General features: G+C 43.6%; 1 protein-coding gene across 11 annotated transcripts in view; it reads right to left on the reverse strand.

The window, feature by feature from the left end:
• FAM184A (family with sequence similarity 184 member A) overlaps positions 1 to 9,561 on the reverse strand; it is a 133,384-nt gene extending 123,823 nt beyond the window's left edge. For 7 of the 11 annotated variants that reach the window (XR_011497701.1, XM_070496384.1, XM_070496382.1 and 4 more), the window contains exon 1: positions 9,076 to 9,389. Coding sequence is in view for 9 of the 11 variants with exons in the window: in XM_070496384.1 (XP_070352485.1) it covers positions 9,076 to 9,243 (168 nt within the window). In the remaining 2 variants the exon portion in view is untranslated. Of the gene's footprint in view, positions 1 to 9,075 lie in introns of all 11 variants that reach the window. The other 4 variants (XR_011497702.1, XM_070496387.1, XM_070496383.1 and 1 more) reach the window with 1 other exon arrangement.
• Between the last annotated feature and the right edge of the window lie 2,838 nt (positions 9,562 to 12,399).

The raw sequence follows: 12,399 nt of genomic DNA on the forward strand, positions 1-12,399 counted from the left end.
CTGCAATTTCTTATGCTGGGTTTCTTAGATTTTTCCTTATTTATGATTTGTGACTCTGTTCTGTATTTTATTTTAGTGTCTACCTTGAAGTTTGTATTTAGAATCTCGTGTATAATATAGTCTATTTTCTGGTGGTCTCTTACTTACTTGACCAATACTGATTTAGACCCTTTGCTCTTCCCCTCCTAAATAGTTATTTTCATTTCTTATTCCAACTCATGTTATGAATTTGTAGTTAGAGTGATAAGATCATCCTTGCTTTGGTAGTTTCCTTACCTTCACCCTAATGCTATAGTTGAATATTTGCTATCCTGTTCTGGTTCTATCCATCGGTCTCCCTAGTCTGTGGACTGTGACCCCTTTCTCCCTTTTTTCTTTTTTCAGGTATGAGAGCCTTCTTGAGGATTTCTTGTAGTGGAGGGGTTTTAGTTACAAATTCCCTTAACTTTTGTCTGGAAAAGATTTAATTTCTCCCTCATATATGAAGGAAATTCTTGCTGGATAGAGTATTCTTGGCTGAAAATTGTTTTCTTTTAAAGCTTTGAATATGTCATTCCATTCTCTCCTAGCTTGTAAGGTTTCTGTAGAGAAATCTGCTGACAGTCTGATAGGGGCTCCTTTATAGGTTATTCTCTTGTTTTTTCTTACTTCCCTGAGTATTCTTTCCTTATCTTTCCTTATTGCCAATTTTACTACTATGTGCCTTGCAGTAGGTCTTTTTACATTGACAAATCTAGGAGATCTGAAAACTTCCTCCACACACATTTCTCCGTCAATCCCTAGATTTGGGAAGTTCTCTTCAATAATTTCATTAAGCACACTTTCTGCTCCATTTTCCTTTTCCATGTTCTCGGGAATTCCTATGATCCTTATGTTCTTACTCCTCATTGAATCCACTATCTCTCGGAGATTTTCCTCATTTTTTTTTAATTCTTAGTTCTCTTTCTTCCTCCGTCTGCAGCCATTCAGCCTGTCTATCTTCAATTATGTTAATTTTCTCTTCTATGGTGTCTACACAAGCATTCAGGGAATCCGTATTCTGTTTTATCTGGTCCACTGTGTTTTTCACCTCTAGTAATTCTGTTTGATTCTTCTTTATGATTTCAATCTCTTTTGTGAAGTAACTCCAGAACTTGGCTTATTTCTCTATCTTTCTCTTTACCTCATTGAGTGCTTTGATTATAGCTGCTTTGAACTCATTATCACTTAGTTTACCTAATTCCAAGTCCTCAGGACTTAATTCTGTGTTTTTATTGTTTTCCTTCTGGTCTGGGGTTTTTATAAATTGCTGGATAGTAGAGGAGCGGTTTTTTCGCATGGTGGTAGAATTCAGTTGCAATTACAGCCTGTCGCCACTAGATGGGGGTCGAGAGCCACGTGTTATGAGCTCTCTGCCTTTGGGCAAGATGGCTGCGCCCACTGGCTTTGCCAGGTGGGAGGGGCTACTATTCTCTTGCGCGGTCTGGGTTTAGATCAGTTCTGTTCTCTGGTCTCCCGAGGCCCTGGGTTTATGGGGTCCCCATGCACAGAAGCTTTCCCCCGTCAGCGGGTTTCCACTGAATCAGTGGCAGGAGTCCTGGATGATCCCCCGGTCGTGCGGTCCCTCCCCCGCTCCTTCCCGACCTGTGCAGCAGATCCCAGACTCTAGGGGAGGGAGCGATGTTCTCTCCCACCGTTCCAGCGCCTCCGAGGGTGTAAGCAAGGTTATGATCTCCGCCTTCTTGGTATTGTAGGTCTCTAACGTGTTGGCATTAGATTTATTCTCTGAAATTCAGTTTTTCCAATCCTTTGTTGTATTTTGGAGGGGAGAGAATCCCGGGTCAGCTCACCCTGCCATTTTGCTCCACCCCTCGCTATAAAATATAAATTTGATAGTAATATTTCCTCCACATCCAACTACCATTTATAACATTGTTTTCATTTACAAAAAAAAAGATCCTGAGTTCAGTTATCAATTGTCTCCCACCTCTCTTCAGGTATTTATCTCCAAAAAGGGCTGGGGGACACCAATTCTGACAGACTCAATGTCCTTGTCACTCATAAGTGGTCTGCAGGATAGAAACTTTCTGCGGTTTCTATCCTAAAACAAGTGTGGCATTATGAATTTCCATTGTTCACATCAATCCCATTTCATGGCATAATATTCGATTTTATTTGAATGCCCACAGATAAGACATTTTTTAAGTCCCATAAGATAAACTGAAAGAGCAGACTATCAGTATGTTACCTCTCCTCCTCACCCCCACTACTTCTTTGTGTCATTCAGAAGTTAACAGGCTTTACAGATCCAGGCTACTCTACATCCTCATCTCAAATTTAAGAGACACACTATTTTCAGAAATATTCATAATTTTAAGAATGAAAGTATAGGAATTTTTTTATTAACTCAACTAAAATAAACAGATGTCTTCAATCACATTTAACTGAACCTTTATCCTTTATACCACTTTTTAAGAGACTGGCAATTAGAAGACACCAAAGATTTTCCTAAACAAACAAACAACACAGAGAGAGGGATGGGGGGAGAAAAACTGGAAAATTTCCAACTTACTACCTCCAGGAATGAGGCCTAAGCAACAATCCAGTTAAGAAACAGGCAGGCAAAGGAAAAACATTTAAAATAACCACACAGTAATAACTTTGACACCAAGTATGACAGTCTCCAAACTGAAGTAATTAAAAAATTTTTTAAGTCTAAAGACTAAAGCTGTCAATAAAAACATGAAAATATTATGACATTTATCTGGGAAGACAAAAAAATAGCTCTGTTACAAATTTGCCAAAGCCACAGTCACAAATTGTACAACCTGTAAGTCCAGAGATTGTTCAACAGTGTATGGGAGAGGCACGCTGGTTCACACTCATCAAAAGTCTGTGATTCAGGAGGTAAGCAAAACATGGTTCCAACATCAGGAAAAAGCCACCACCACCAGTTCTGTGGCTTCTTAGGAACTGAATGGGCAGCACCAGTTAGAAAGAAGGCGGACATAGCAAAGGGACCTGTTAGTACAGCTGTACCTCTCCTAGACCACTCCAGAGACCTGAGCTCCTATTCAGGTTCTGCCAGTGACAAGCTGTGTAATCTTCAAATGACTTTGGGCCCTCAAATTCCACATCTATAAAATGAGAGGGTCAGGCCAGAATTTATAGTTTCTTCCAACTCTAAACCTTTTAACGCTAAAGGCAGTCCCTTTATCAGTTTTTGGACAATTGATAAATAGTATATCATGCTTTTGTGCCCATTAGTAAATACAAGAAATTAATTCAAACCACTCAACTATGACTAAAAGATGACATCCAAGCTACCATATAGTAGAATGTCAAAGCTGCAATGTAACAAAGGAAGAAAAAGGATGCTGGATGTGGCCTGTGCCAAGCTGAAACAAGTCATAACCAAAACTGAACATCATTATGAAACAGTATCTAGGTATTTCAAACAAACCAACTAGTAAAAAATCAGTTGTCTTTAATGTGCAGAAAACAGGAATGTTTGAAACTTTCACTGGTTTTGGTATTATATAAACACATTCTGGTTTTGGATATAGTACAGGCAGAGTTAGTATTAAATAACTGATCATAAGACTACTTTTTTATTTGCTAAGAATCTGGTACATCAATTACCTACCTTTTGAAATAACAAATATCTATATTTCAGACAGAGTACTTTATATTTTTATTTTTGCATCAAAAATAAGCATACTATGAAATAATATAGCTTTTGGAATCAGTTTAAGGAGAAACCAATAAATATTTAGATATTAATAAGTAATTTAATGCAGGTGAAATGATCTAGCATTAGCCTAGAATAGCAAATAAAATTCCTCAGAAATATTTATAGACTTTTTCTACTATATAACAAAATTACTTGGTACAGCATCATCACCACCACCCCCATCATCATCATCTTCAATAAACATTTATTAAGGTTTTATACTATGTATAAAGCATTCACATTAAGGTTACATGAAATATAAGATACACTCTCTGCAGCTGAGGAACTTACAGTCAAAGTAGATAAACAAGATACATTTATAAACACAATAAACATTATTTTGCAAATCTGTATTATTAAATATCAAATAAGACAATAAATGTTACAGTAATGTAGTTCAGAGTAAGGGAAACCTAATAAGGCCTAGGTTGCTCAGGGCAGTTTTCCGGGAGGAGGGACATCGGCTGGGTGTTAAAGAAGACTTTTAAGAAGGACTCGATGCTAAGCACGGAGAACACAGAGAAACTATTCCCGCTCTTTGGAACATTAAACCTTACCTTATCCTAGTTATGTCTGTAAGCAACAGCTGGCCTGAATTGTATCAAAAGTGCAATCAACTAAAGAGGCAAGGGATGAGCAGCCAATATAACAGGATATTAAAAGGGAAGTTTCTATTGAGAACCAAAGACAATCGACATTCCAAAGAAGGTGTCAGAATATTTTTAAAATTTCCAAAAGAGGCAGTCTACAGAGAAGATTGTTGAGGTGTGTCACCTCCTCTCCCCAACACTAGTGAGAGAAGCCACAAAGGGACTGCAGAGGGGTGTGTGGAGGAGGTTTCCTTGGAAAGAGCTACAGGAACAAGTGCCCTTCCTTGCCTTTGAGGGGGAGGGTAGAGGGGCATGCGTGTTCCTCACCTGAAGCCCAGGGGAACAGACTCTGATGGGAAGACTTGAAGAGCCTGATACGTGTCTCAAGCACTTTAAAGAACATACTGAACTGGCACCTGATTCATCCCTGGAAAATCTAAAGGATGAGAATTGCTGGATGAAGAGGCATGTGAGAGCAAAAGAGATATGGCTGAATTGGGACCATTTCCAGAGTCTGTCTGGACAAAGAATGAGTGTTTCCTAGGGACCAGTGAAGGTCCTATGGGACAGAGACAGAGAAAGCTGGGGTGGGTCACCCGAGTCCATCTACGAAGGTTACCTGGAGCTTGAATAGACCTCACTCAGCAAAGTGAACATGAAGGTTCTGCCAGATCCAAGAGGCTGAGGAAGGAGTAAGCAACCAGCCAGAATACAGATGCATTCTGACTGTCAAGCTGCTTCAGGTCAGGAATCTCAAGCAACTGAAGTGGAAGGTGGAGGATCCACAAGTGAAAGAACGAGCTTTAAACGTCTGCCAAGTCTACAACAGCACTGAAGCTACAGCACCGGCACTAATCGAGTCAAGTGTGCAGCTCACCTTTCCTCTCTTCCCTTCTTCCTTGTCCAGCCTGGGGGGAGAGGGGGTCAGAAATGAGGACTGGCAAGACAAGGCAGAGGTAGAAAAGCCAAGTCAGAAGAAAAAAGCCAATGATGCCTAGTCCCCGATTACTGGCTTCCCCCATGCAGCAGGCAGAGCAGGGGAGTGGGCATAGGGGTGAAGCTTCATCCTTAATTCAGGTTTGGTTTAGGGTCTTTATTTATTGATACTGGACATTTTAATAATCAAACTGAGACTTCCGCAACTTAGTTACTGAAGGACAACTTGCCTTATCAAAAAGCAACCTGAAAAGTCAAGTTTATCCATGGGCAGAGGATGAGCCTATCTCACAGAGTAAACCAAAAAAGACAGTGAGTGAGAAAAATAAAGCTGTTTTATAATTACATCCCACAAGTCCTGCTTTTCAACCAAATGCACTAAACAGTCAACACAGTGGAGAGTAGGGAAGTACACAAATGTGATCTTATAAAACATAACTCAACCCACCCAGCTTCTCTGCCTATCCTGAGATGGTTCAGCCATTAACAATGCCAGAAATTTGCCACAATGTGACTCACGAATCTAACAGTAATTCTTAAAATTCGACACAACTAACCTAAATAATACTCACTTTAAAGGGCAGAGCCTGTCTCTTGCTCCCGCTGTATCTCTGACACTTAGCAAAGTGCCCCTCACAGACAAGGTGCTCAAGAACTGCTGCTCTTCCATGAGACGGCTGCAATGGGAGGTTCTTAGGAAACAGAGTCTGAACAAATACAGCTCCAGCAAGACTGCCTTTTAGTCAGTTAAAAATATACGGACTCTTCCTATGTGCAAAATTATAATATAGCTTACCTTCTTCTTTATCCTCGCATAGCCAGCCAAATCTCTGAAAAATGCATACCGTATTTTCCATATAGTACTATAATACAGAACAAATGTGAAAAATTTGAAGTCTGATATTCAAAAGAAAAATTACTGTATACATTTTTAAAGAGTTTAGTAGAAAACCCTCCAACGAAATGCATTATCACATAACGCTATTAAATACCGAACAGTTTATTTTAAAAGGAGAGGAGCATTTAAAAAATGAATTATCTAGTATTTTACTAATACTTTGTTTGTTGGCATATAATATCTCTTTTCAGTGACAGCCTGAATTAAGAGTCTGCTATCCTAGAGACAGCATCCCTATTTTAAAGCGCCCCTATTTTAAAGATTAAGAAACTGAGGCTCAGTGATTAATGACTCACTCAGGGTCATACCACTAGTTAGTGGCAGAGCAGGAGTTGTAACTCAAGACACTATGTCAGATTCCCGCACCATGCTAACTATAACACTGAAGAGTTAGTTCTACTGACTCATTCCAAAAGAAATAAAATCCTATTTTAATGGTTATCTCTATAATGTCTAATTTTGAAATGTAAGCTCCTGTCAAGTCCCCACCATAGTTCCATTAACGTACCTCTGCCTTTGTGAATTTATTAATGAACTCTTCATGAGTTAAAATTCCAATGGCAGATACCAGTAAAGTTTCTAACAGTCAATATCTTACTCATGATGTCATCCTTACGGTAAAGTATTTACAAGAAGTGTATGTGACTGTAAAATCTGACAGTTTCTAAATGGCATATAAGGGAGGCAGATGGTCTTGCAAGTTTCAGAAACTGAAGGGTGTTGGCTGCACCAGAGTCCTACCAGCACATTGTTTCATTCTCAGGCCTTATCTTAGTAATAAAGGCAAGAGACTGGGGTGGGAGAAACTCTAGATATTTCACCTGGGATGACTCCCCCACCCCAACCCTGGAAACATTTGGCAATGTCTGGAGACATGTTTATTGTCACAACTGTGTGTGTGTGCTGGGGTGCTGCTGGAATCTAACAGGCAGCACCAGGGATGCTGCTAAACACATCCTATAATGCACAGAACAGCCCCTCCACTCCCTGGTTCCCAACCAGGAATTATCCAGTCCCAAATAACAATAATGCCGAGGTTGCGAAACCCTAGTATGAGGGATCACATGTCTGAGGCACTTGGCAGAGGGGGTGGCACGAGTGTTTAAAGACTGTAACTATAAACACTGAATCAGAGAGTCCAAGTGACGCTCAGGCAGGAGTAGGTGCAGCCCTCAAAGCCGTGATGAGAGCACAGGCGTGGGGACAGCCTCCTGTCTCAGTAGGTTCGAGGTGGGAATGTGAAGACAAAATGACAGCCACTTCCCTCTACTCCCACCTGGAACAGCTGTGCTGCATTTTTCTTTTCTTTTCCTGACACAAGAACAGAAAATTGAAAAAGCAAAAATAAAAGGAAAAGTAGTTCTCTGAAGAGACGATAAATTTTTTTTATTAAACTGTACACAGTTTCACTACCAACTTTCTGAGTGCTTCTATTACTTAGAAGCACTCCAAAGGGTTACAATCTAAAATAAGAAGGACAGATGTTCTGGACACGGCAGAAAAGAAAATCAGAATAAATATATACTGATGGGCTTCATTCTGGACATCAGCATTCTGGAGAACAAACACGGTTTTAGGAAGCCTGGCTTTTAGTTCCCAATGTATAAATGCTCTGATGGTATACTACTGAGTGCCTTCTTGGATCTTCCTTTCTCTGAATTTGGGGACCCTCTGTCACAAGAGGAAACAGTAAAAACTGGACCCATAGCAACCTCCAAAAACAGCGCTGGCATAAAACAAAAACAGAGCTTCCCAAACTGCTGCCTTGCCTGCCCGGCTGAGTCTCCCATCATGCACTCACAGCTTCTCCTCTGTTCTCGCATTGCTCCCTCAATTCTTCAGTCCTTTCATGTTAATTTTTCTTTCTATCTTCAACCACATATCTCCACCAAAATCTTTTTACCCCCTTGCATCCCATTTCCTTCCTCTCTTCCCACTGTGTCTTACTTTACTCTCAAAAGTGCCAACTCGTAATGAAATTATATAACGAGAATTTTGGTGTTGAAAGACTCCGACCTGAGAGGCTATCTGGGAGTAAACCCCCACCTCTCTTCTGCTACCAACACTCTGAACAAGTGGTTAGCTGACTCAGCTTAAACCATTAAGGTCTGTCACCTCTACTCACTTCCAGAAACCATGAATCACTTCTTACTTAATGGGTACAGAAAGATGGCTCTGGATATCTAAACGGAGCAATATAACCCATCTGAGCTGCTCTTGCTTCACAGAGATACAAGCTCTTTCTCATTATCAACGTTTACTAAACTAGAAAAAAGCTCACCATCCAAGTACCATCCGAAACGACAGTTGGCCAAATTTGCAAGCTATTTGCTTTTTGAAAATTATCTGGGGATAGATTGGAACACAACTAAATGCAGGCACATGATTGACCTAATAAGCCTTGTTTGACATTTTGTCAGGAGGAGGAATGACTCATTAAACCCCCAAACTGGCACGCAAGGTATGTTTTACCCTCCTACATTGCTCAGAAGGTTTATTCACCCCTTAACGAGACAGTCAATCAAAGGTACTGCTCACTTCCGAAGATTCCGGGTCATGCTGGGTAAACACGGTACTGTACTTCATACAGCACTGTAGTGTAACGCCTCGTGGAGCCTCGGCACACGTAGGAGAGCAAAACTAAAGGGATTTAGTTATTGTGCAATAAAGGAAGTAGATACTAATTTGTTCTGTGCAGGCTTACCCCTAAAGGGCAGCGGGGCGCAAGTCCCATAACCCGAGCCGTGCCGTGGAGCGGGCAAGTGGAAATTAACGTCGCCGGTGTCCCCCGAAGTTTGAAGGGTTCTTGGAGCTAAGTCTCCGGCTGTTGCTTCCCTAGAACAACCCCCTTCAGCGCGCACGGGCGCAGGGCGCGCAGGCTCCCGGCCAGGCAAGCGAGCCGGGGGACGCAGGCAGGGACCCCGCGGCCGCGCCCTTACCTTGGTGAGCTGGGCGATTTTCTTGCTCATTTTCAGGTGCAGGTCCTGGCTGTAGTCCAGGCTGTGCCCCGCCTGCTGCGCGGCGGCCGGTGAGGGCGCGAATTTGGCCGCCCCGGCCGCCGAGCCGCCGTAATAGTGCTGCTGCCAGCTCATCCCCGGGGTCGCCATCTTCCCGACAGACCCCGGCCGGGACACCTGTCCCAGCGCGCGGGGGCGGCCCGCGGAGCAACGACGTCTGGCAGGCAAAAGCCCGGCCGGCCGCTTCCCGACCTGACACCCGGCGTCCAACAGCCGCGGCTGCAGGCGTCTGCCCGCCCGCCCGCGACCCCCTGGTCACCCCCGTCCAGGGACCGGGCGGCCCCGCCGGCCCGAGGCCGCAGGCGACACCGACGCGGGGCAGATGCCCGGGGTCCGGCCCGCTGTCGCCGGCCCTTCAGCGCGCCTGGCAGAGGCGTCGTGGGCAGCGCGGCCCGCAGCTCCCGCTCCCACCGGGCACCAGGGCCCCAGCGAGCCGGCCGCAGCGGGGGCTGCGGAGGGAGCAGGAGACGGGGCGGGCTGCTGCGGGAGGAGGCGGGGACTCCGAGCGGGACGCGGGAGCCGCCGAGCCGCCGTTACCAGGGCGCGCGGCCCGCGGAGCGCGCGGGGGCGGCGACGTCATTTCCCCGCAGCCAAGCCCCGCCCACGCCGCCGCCAGCCCCGCGGCCCGTGCGGGCGCCTCGCGGAGGGCTTGCGGGACCCCGAGCCGCGGCCGGAGCGGGAAGCAGCGAGGTGCGCGTGCGGTTCGAGGTCAAAAATTCGCCGGGAGAAGATGGGGCCCTGTCGCCTCGGTTGGCAGAGCGCGTGCAGTGTGCTGAGCCTTTCCACGTGCATCATCGCGTGCGCTGGGCCGGGGTGGCGCTCCCCCGCGAAGAGCGGCAGGCTCCTGTCCAGCGACGCTGGCCTCCGCACCGGAGACTTGGGTAACGAAGGAGCGGGGAATCCGACCATCCCTGCCCTGCCCCTTCCTTCCAGACTCACACACATAGGAATGTTTTAGTGTCTTAGGCTGACCTACTACGTGCCAGGCACTGTCCCTCATTCCATGCCAAGTGTCTCTGTGTGGAGAGAGCACACGTCATCAGTCAGTGGGTATAGCGCTGCGCCGCTGCTTTTTCCCGGTCGAATGGAGCCCGAGACATTTACAAATGAAATCTAGTTGGCTGGAAGTAAGGGGGAAAATAGAAGATGGAACAAGGTGTCGGCTCCTTAAAGATTTGGGGCTGGGCCAAAATGGGTCATTACTTGTACATTTTCACCTTCCTAAATGTGTTATTTCTTTACTCATTTTCTCCTAACATCTCTACTTCTGCGGGTCAAATGATTTTTTTTTAACGTGGATCCTGTGTGGAGGTAAATAAGTCATTTTAGGGCAATCTTAACACAAACTTTAAAAATGTAGAATTGTGCCTATTTTTTAAAAATCTGTTCTCCACGGAGTTTTGCAGAACTGAATTCCCCCACATTATGATATGTGATTTCTGTTTAGCATGCAGCTCTAACCACCATATAAATCTGAGATTATTAACAAATCCTGTTGGGGGCCAAATTAACATAAAGTATCTGATTGTGACAAAATCTAAACCAATAAGGTGAAGACTGAATAGGAATTTGAAATTGAAACTGAAATACTTTGAGAACGGTTAGAATTCCAGAAAGGACACCTGAAACTGGCTATGTATTTTCTCAGATGCTAGGTACTCAGCCTACTCCCTCCCCACAATAGACCTTCCAGAAAATGTTGTCTAGTTCCAAGGTTCTGAATGGAGCAGATGGCCAGAAACAAATATTATGCAAATTTTACTCCCTTCCTAAGCTCTAGTAATTAAATGAAATTAAAGAGAATTAGGAACTAGTGTTATTTCATTAAATTCTAGACATGGAAGGTTCACAATCATTTTAGAACTCTCCCATCCTTTGTATTCTGAGCAGAAGTATGTGCTCAAAAGGCTCCCTAAATTTTTATAGCTAAGTCTTGCTAGGACAAAGAAGGTCTTTTTGTTTTTGTCTCTATGATACAGTGGAAAGAGTATAGGACTGGAAATTAGGAGACTGATGCGTAGCCTCAGCTGAGTCACTGACCCTGTTCACCCCTCAAGTTCTCCTCTGAAAGGAGACAGTGTTGTCAGTCTCTACCCACCATAACTTGGGAGTTAGAGGTTGTGGCCCTGGTCCACTGGTAGTTCACTCTGAACCCCATCATACATGAGTTCCTGCAATCACTATACAGCATAGCCCAAGAGGAATATTTTCCTAAGTCTCATTACATGAATTTGATATTTTTGCTCTACGACAATAAAACAGATCATCTGATATAGAATTCTATTTAATTCTATATAGAATACATGTAGAATATATGAATAGAAACATAAAGAATAACATAATATACCTATAATCCCATCACCTAGAATCTCACTTTTTAAAAATCCATTAAAGAAGCTATACGATAGGAGAGGAAAACGGGAGAGGCTAGTTAGGCAAGAAATCTTTATTTAGTACCTGTTTCTCTCATGAGATGGTTTATGCAGAAATATTTATCGAATGCCTGTTGTGTGCCAGGTGCTGCGTTAGGTGCTGAGGCTGCAGTGATGACTAAGAATCAGTCTCTGTCCTCGAGAAATTAGCAGTCTTGTGGAAAAGAGAGACAAGTAAAGAATAAGGTGCAACACAGTGTGCTAAGTGTTAAAAGAACTCACAAGAGGGGCACTTAAGCTAGCCTTGCAGTGTCAGAGAAGACTTCACACACACAAAAAGATAATAATTGGACGGACTTCTGAAGGATGAGTTTTTAAGATAAAGAGGAGTAGGGAAAGCGGACTACAGGCTCTGAGGGTAGTGACGGTGAAGCCCTAAAGATGAGAGAGAACAGAACCCCTTTAAGGAACAGCAAGGGATACAACATGGCTGGAGCGGACTTTGGTGGGATGTCAAAATAGGAGGTAGAGCAGGTATCCAGACTTTTCATGGGGAGGGATGCTTCTTTGCCTTCATAAGGGTTTGGGTCTTTATTCTGAAAGCAATGATGAGCCACTGGAGCGCTTTAAGCAGGTGAATGAAATAATCAGATTTGCACTTTAGTACTGTAATTCTTGTGACTATGGAAAATGGATTACAGGGGCAACTTTATAGACAAGGAGACTAGTTAGTTAAGAGGCTATTACACTTATTCAGGTGAGAGAGGATGGACCATTGACCTAAAATACGGCAGTGAGAATAGAAAGAAATGGATGTATCTGAAACATCCATAAGGTAAAACAGACAGGACTTTGAATCTGAGGAAGTGAGAGC

The sequence above is a fragment of the Equus asinus genome, chromosome 24, assembly GCF_041296235.1.
Source record: "Equus asinus isolate D_3611 breed Donkey chromosome 24, EquAss-T2T_v2, whole genome shotgun sequence".
Classification (NCBI taxonomy): domain Eukaryota; kingdom Metazoa; phylum Chordata; class Mammalia; order Perissodactyla; family Equidae; genus Equus; species Equus asinus.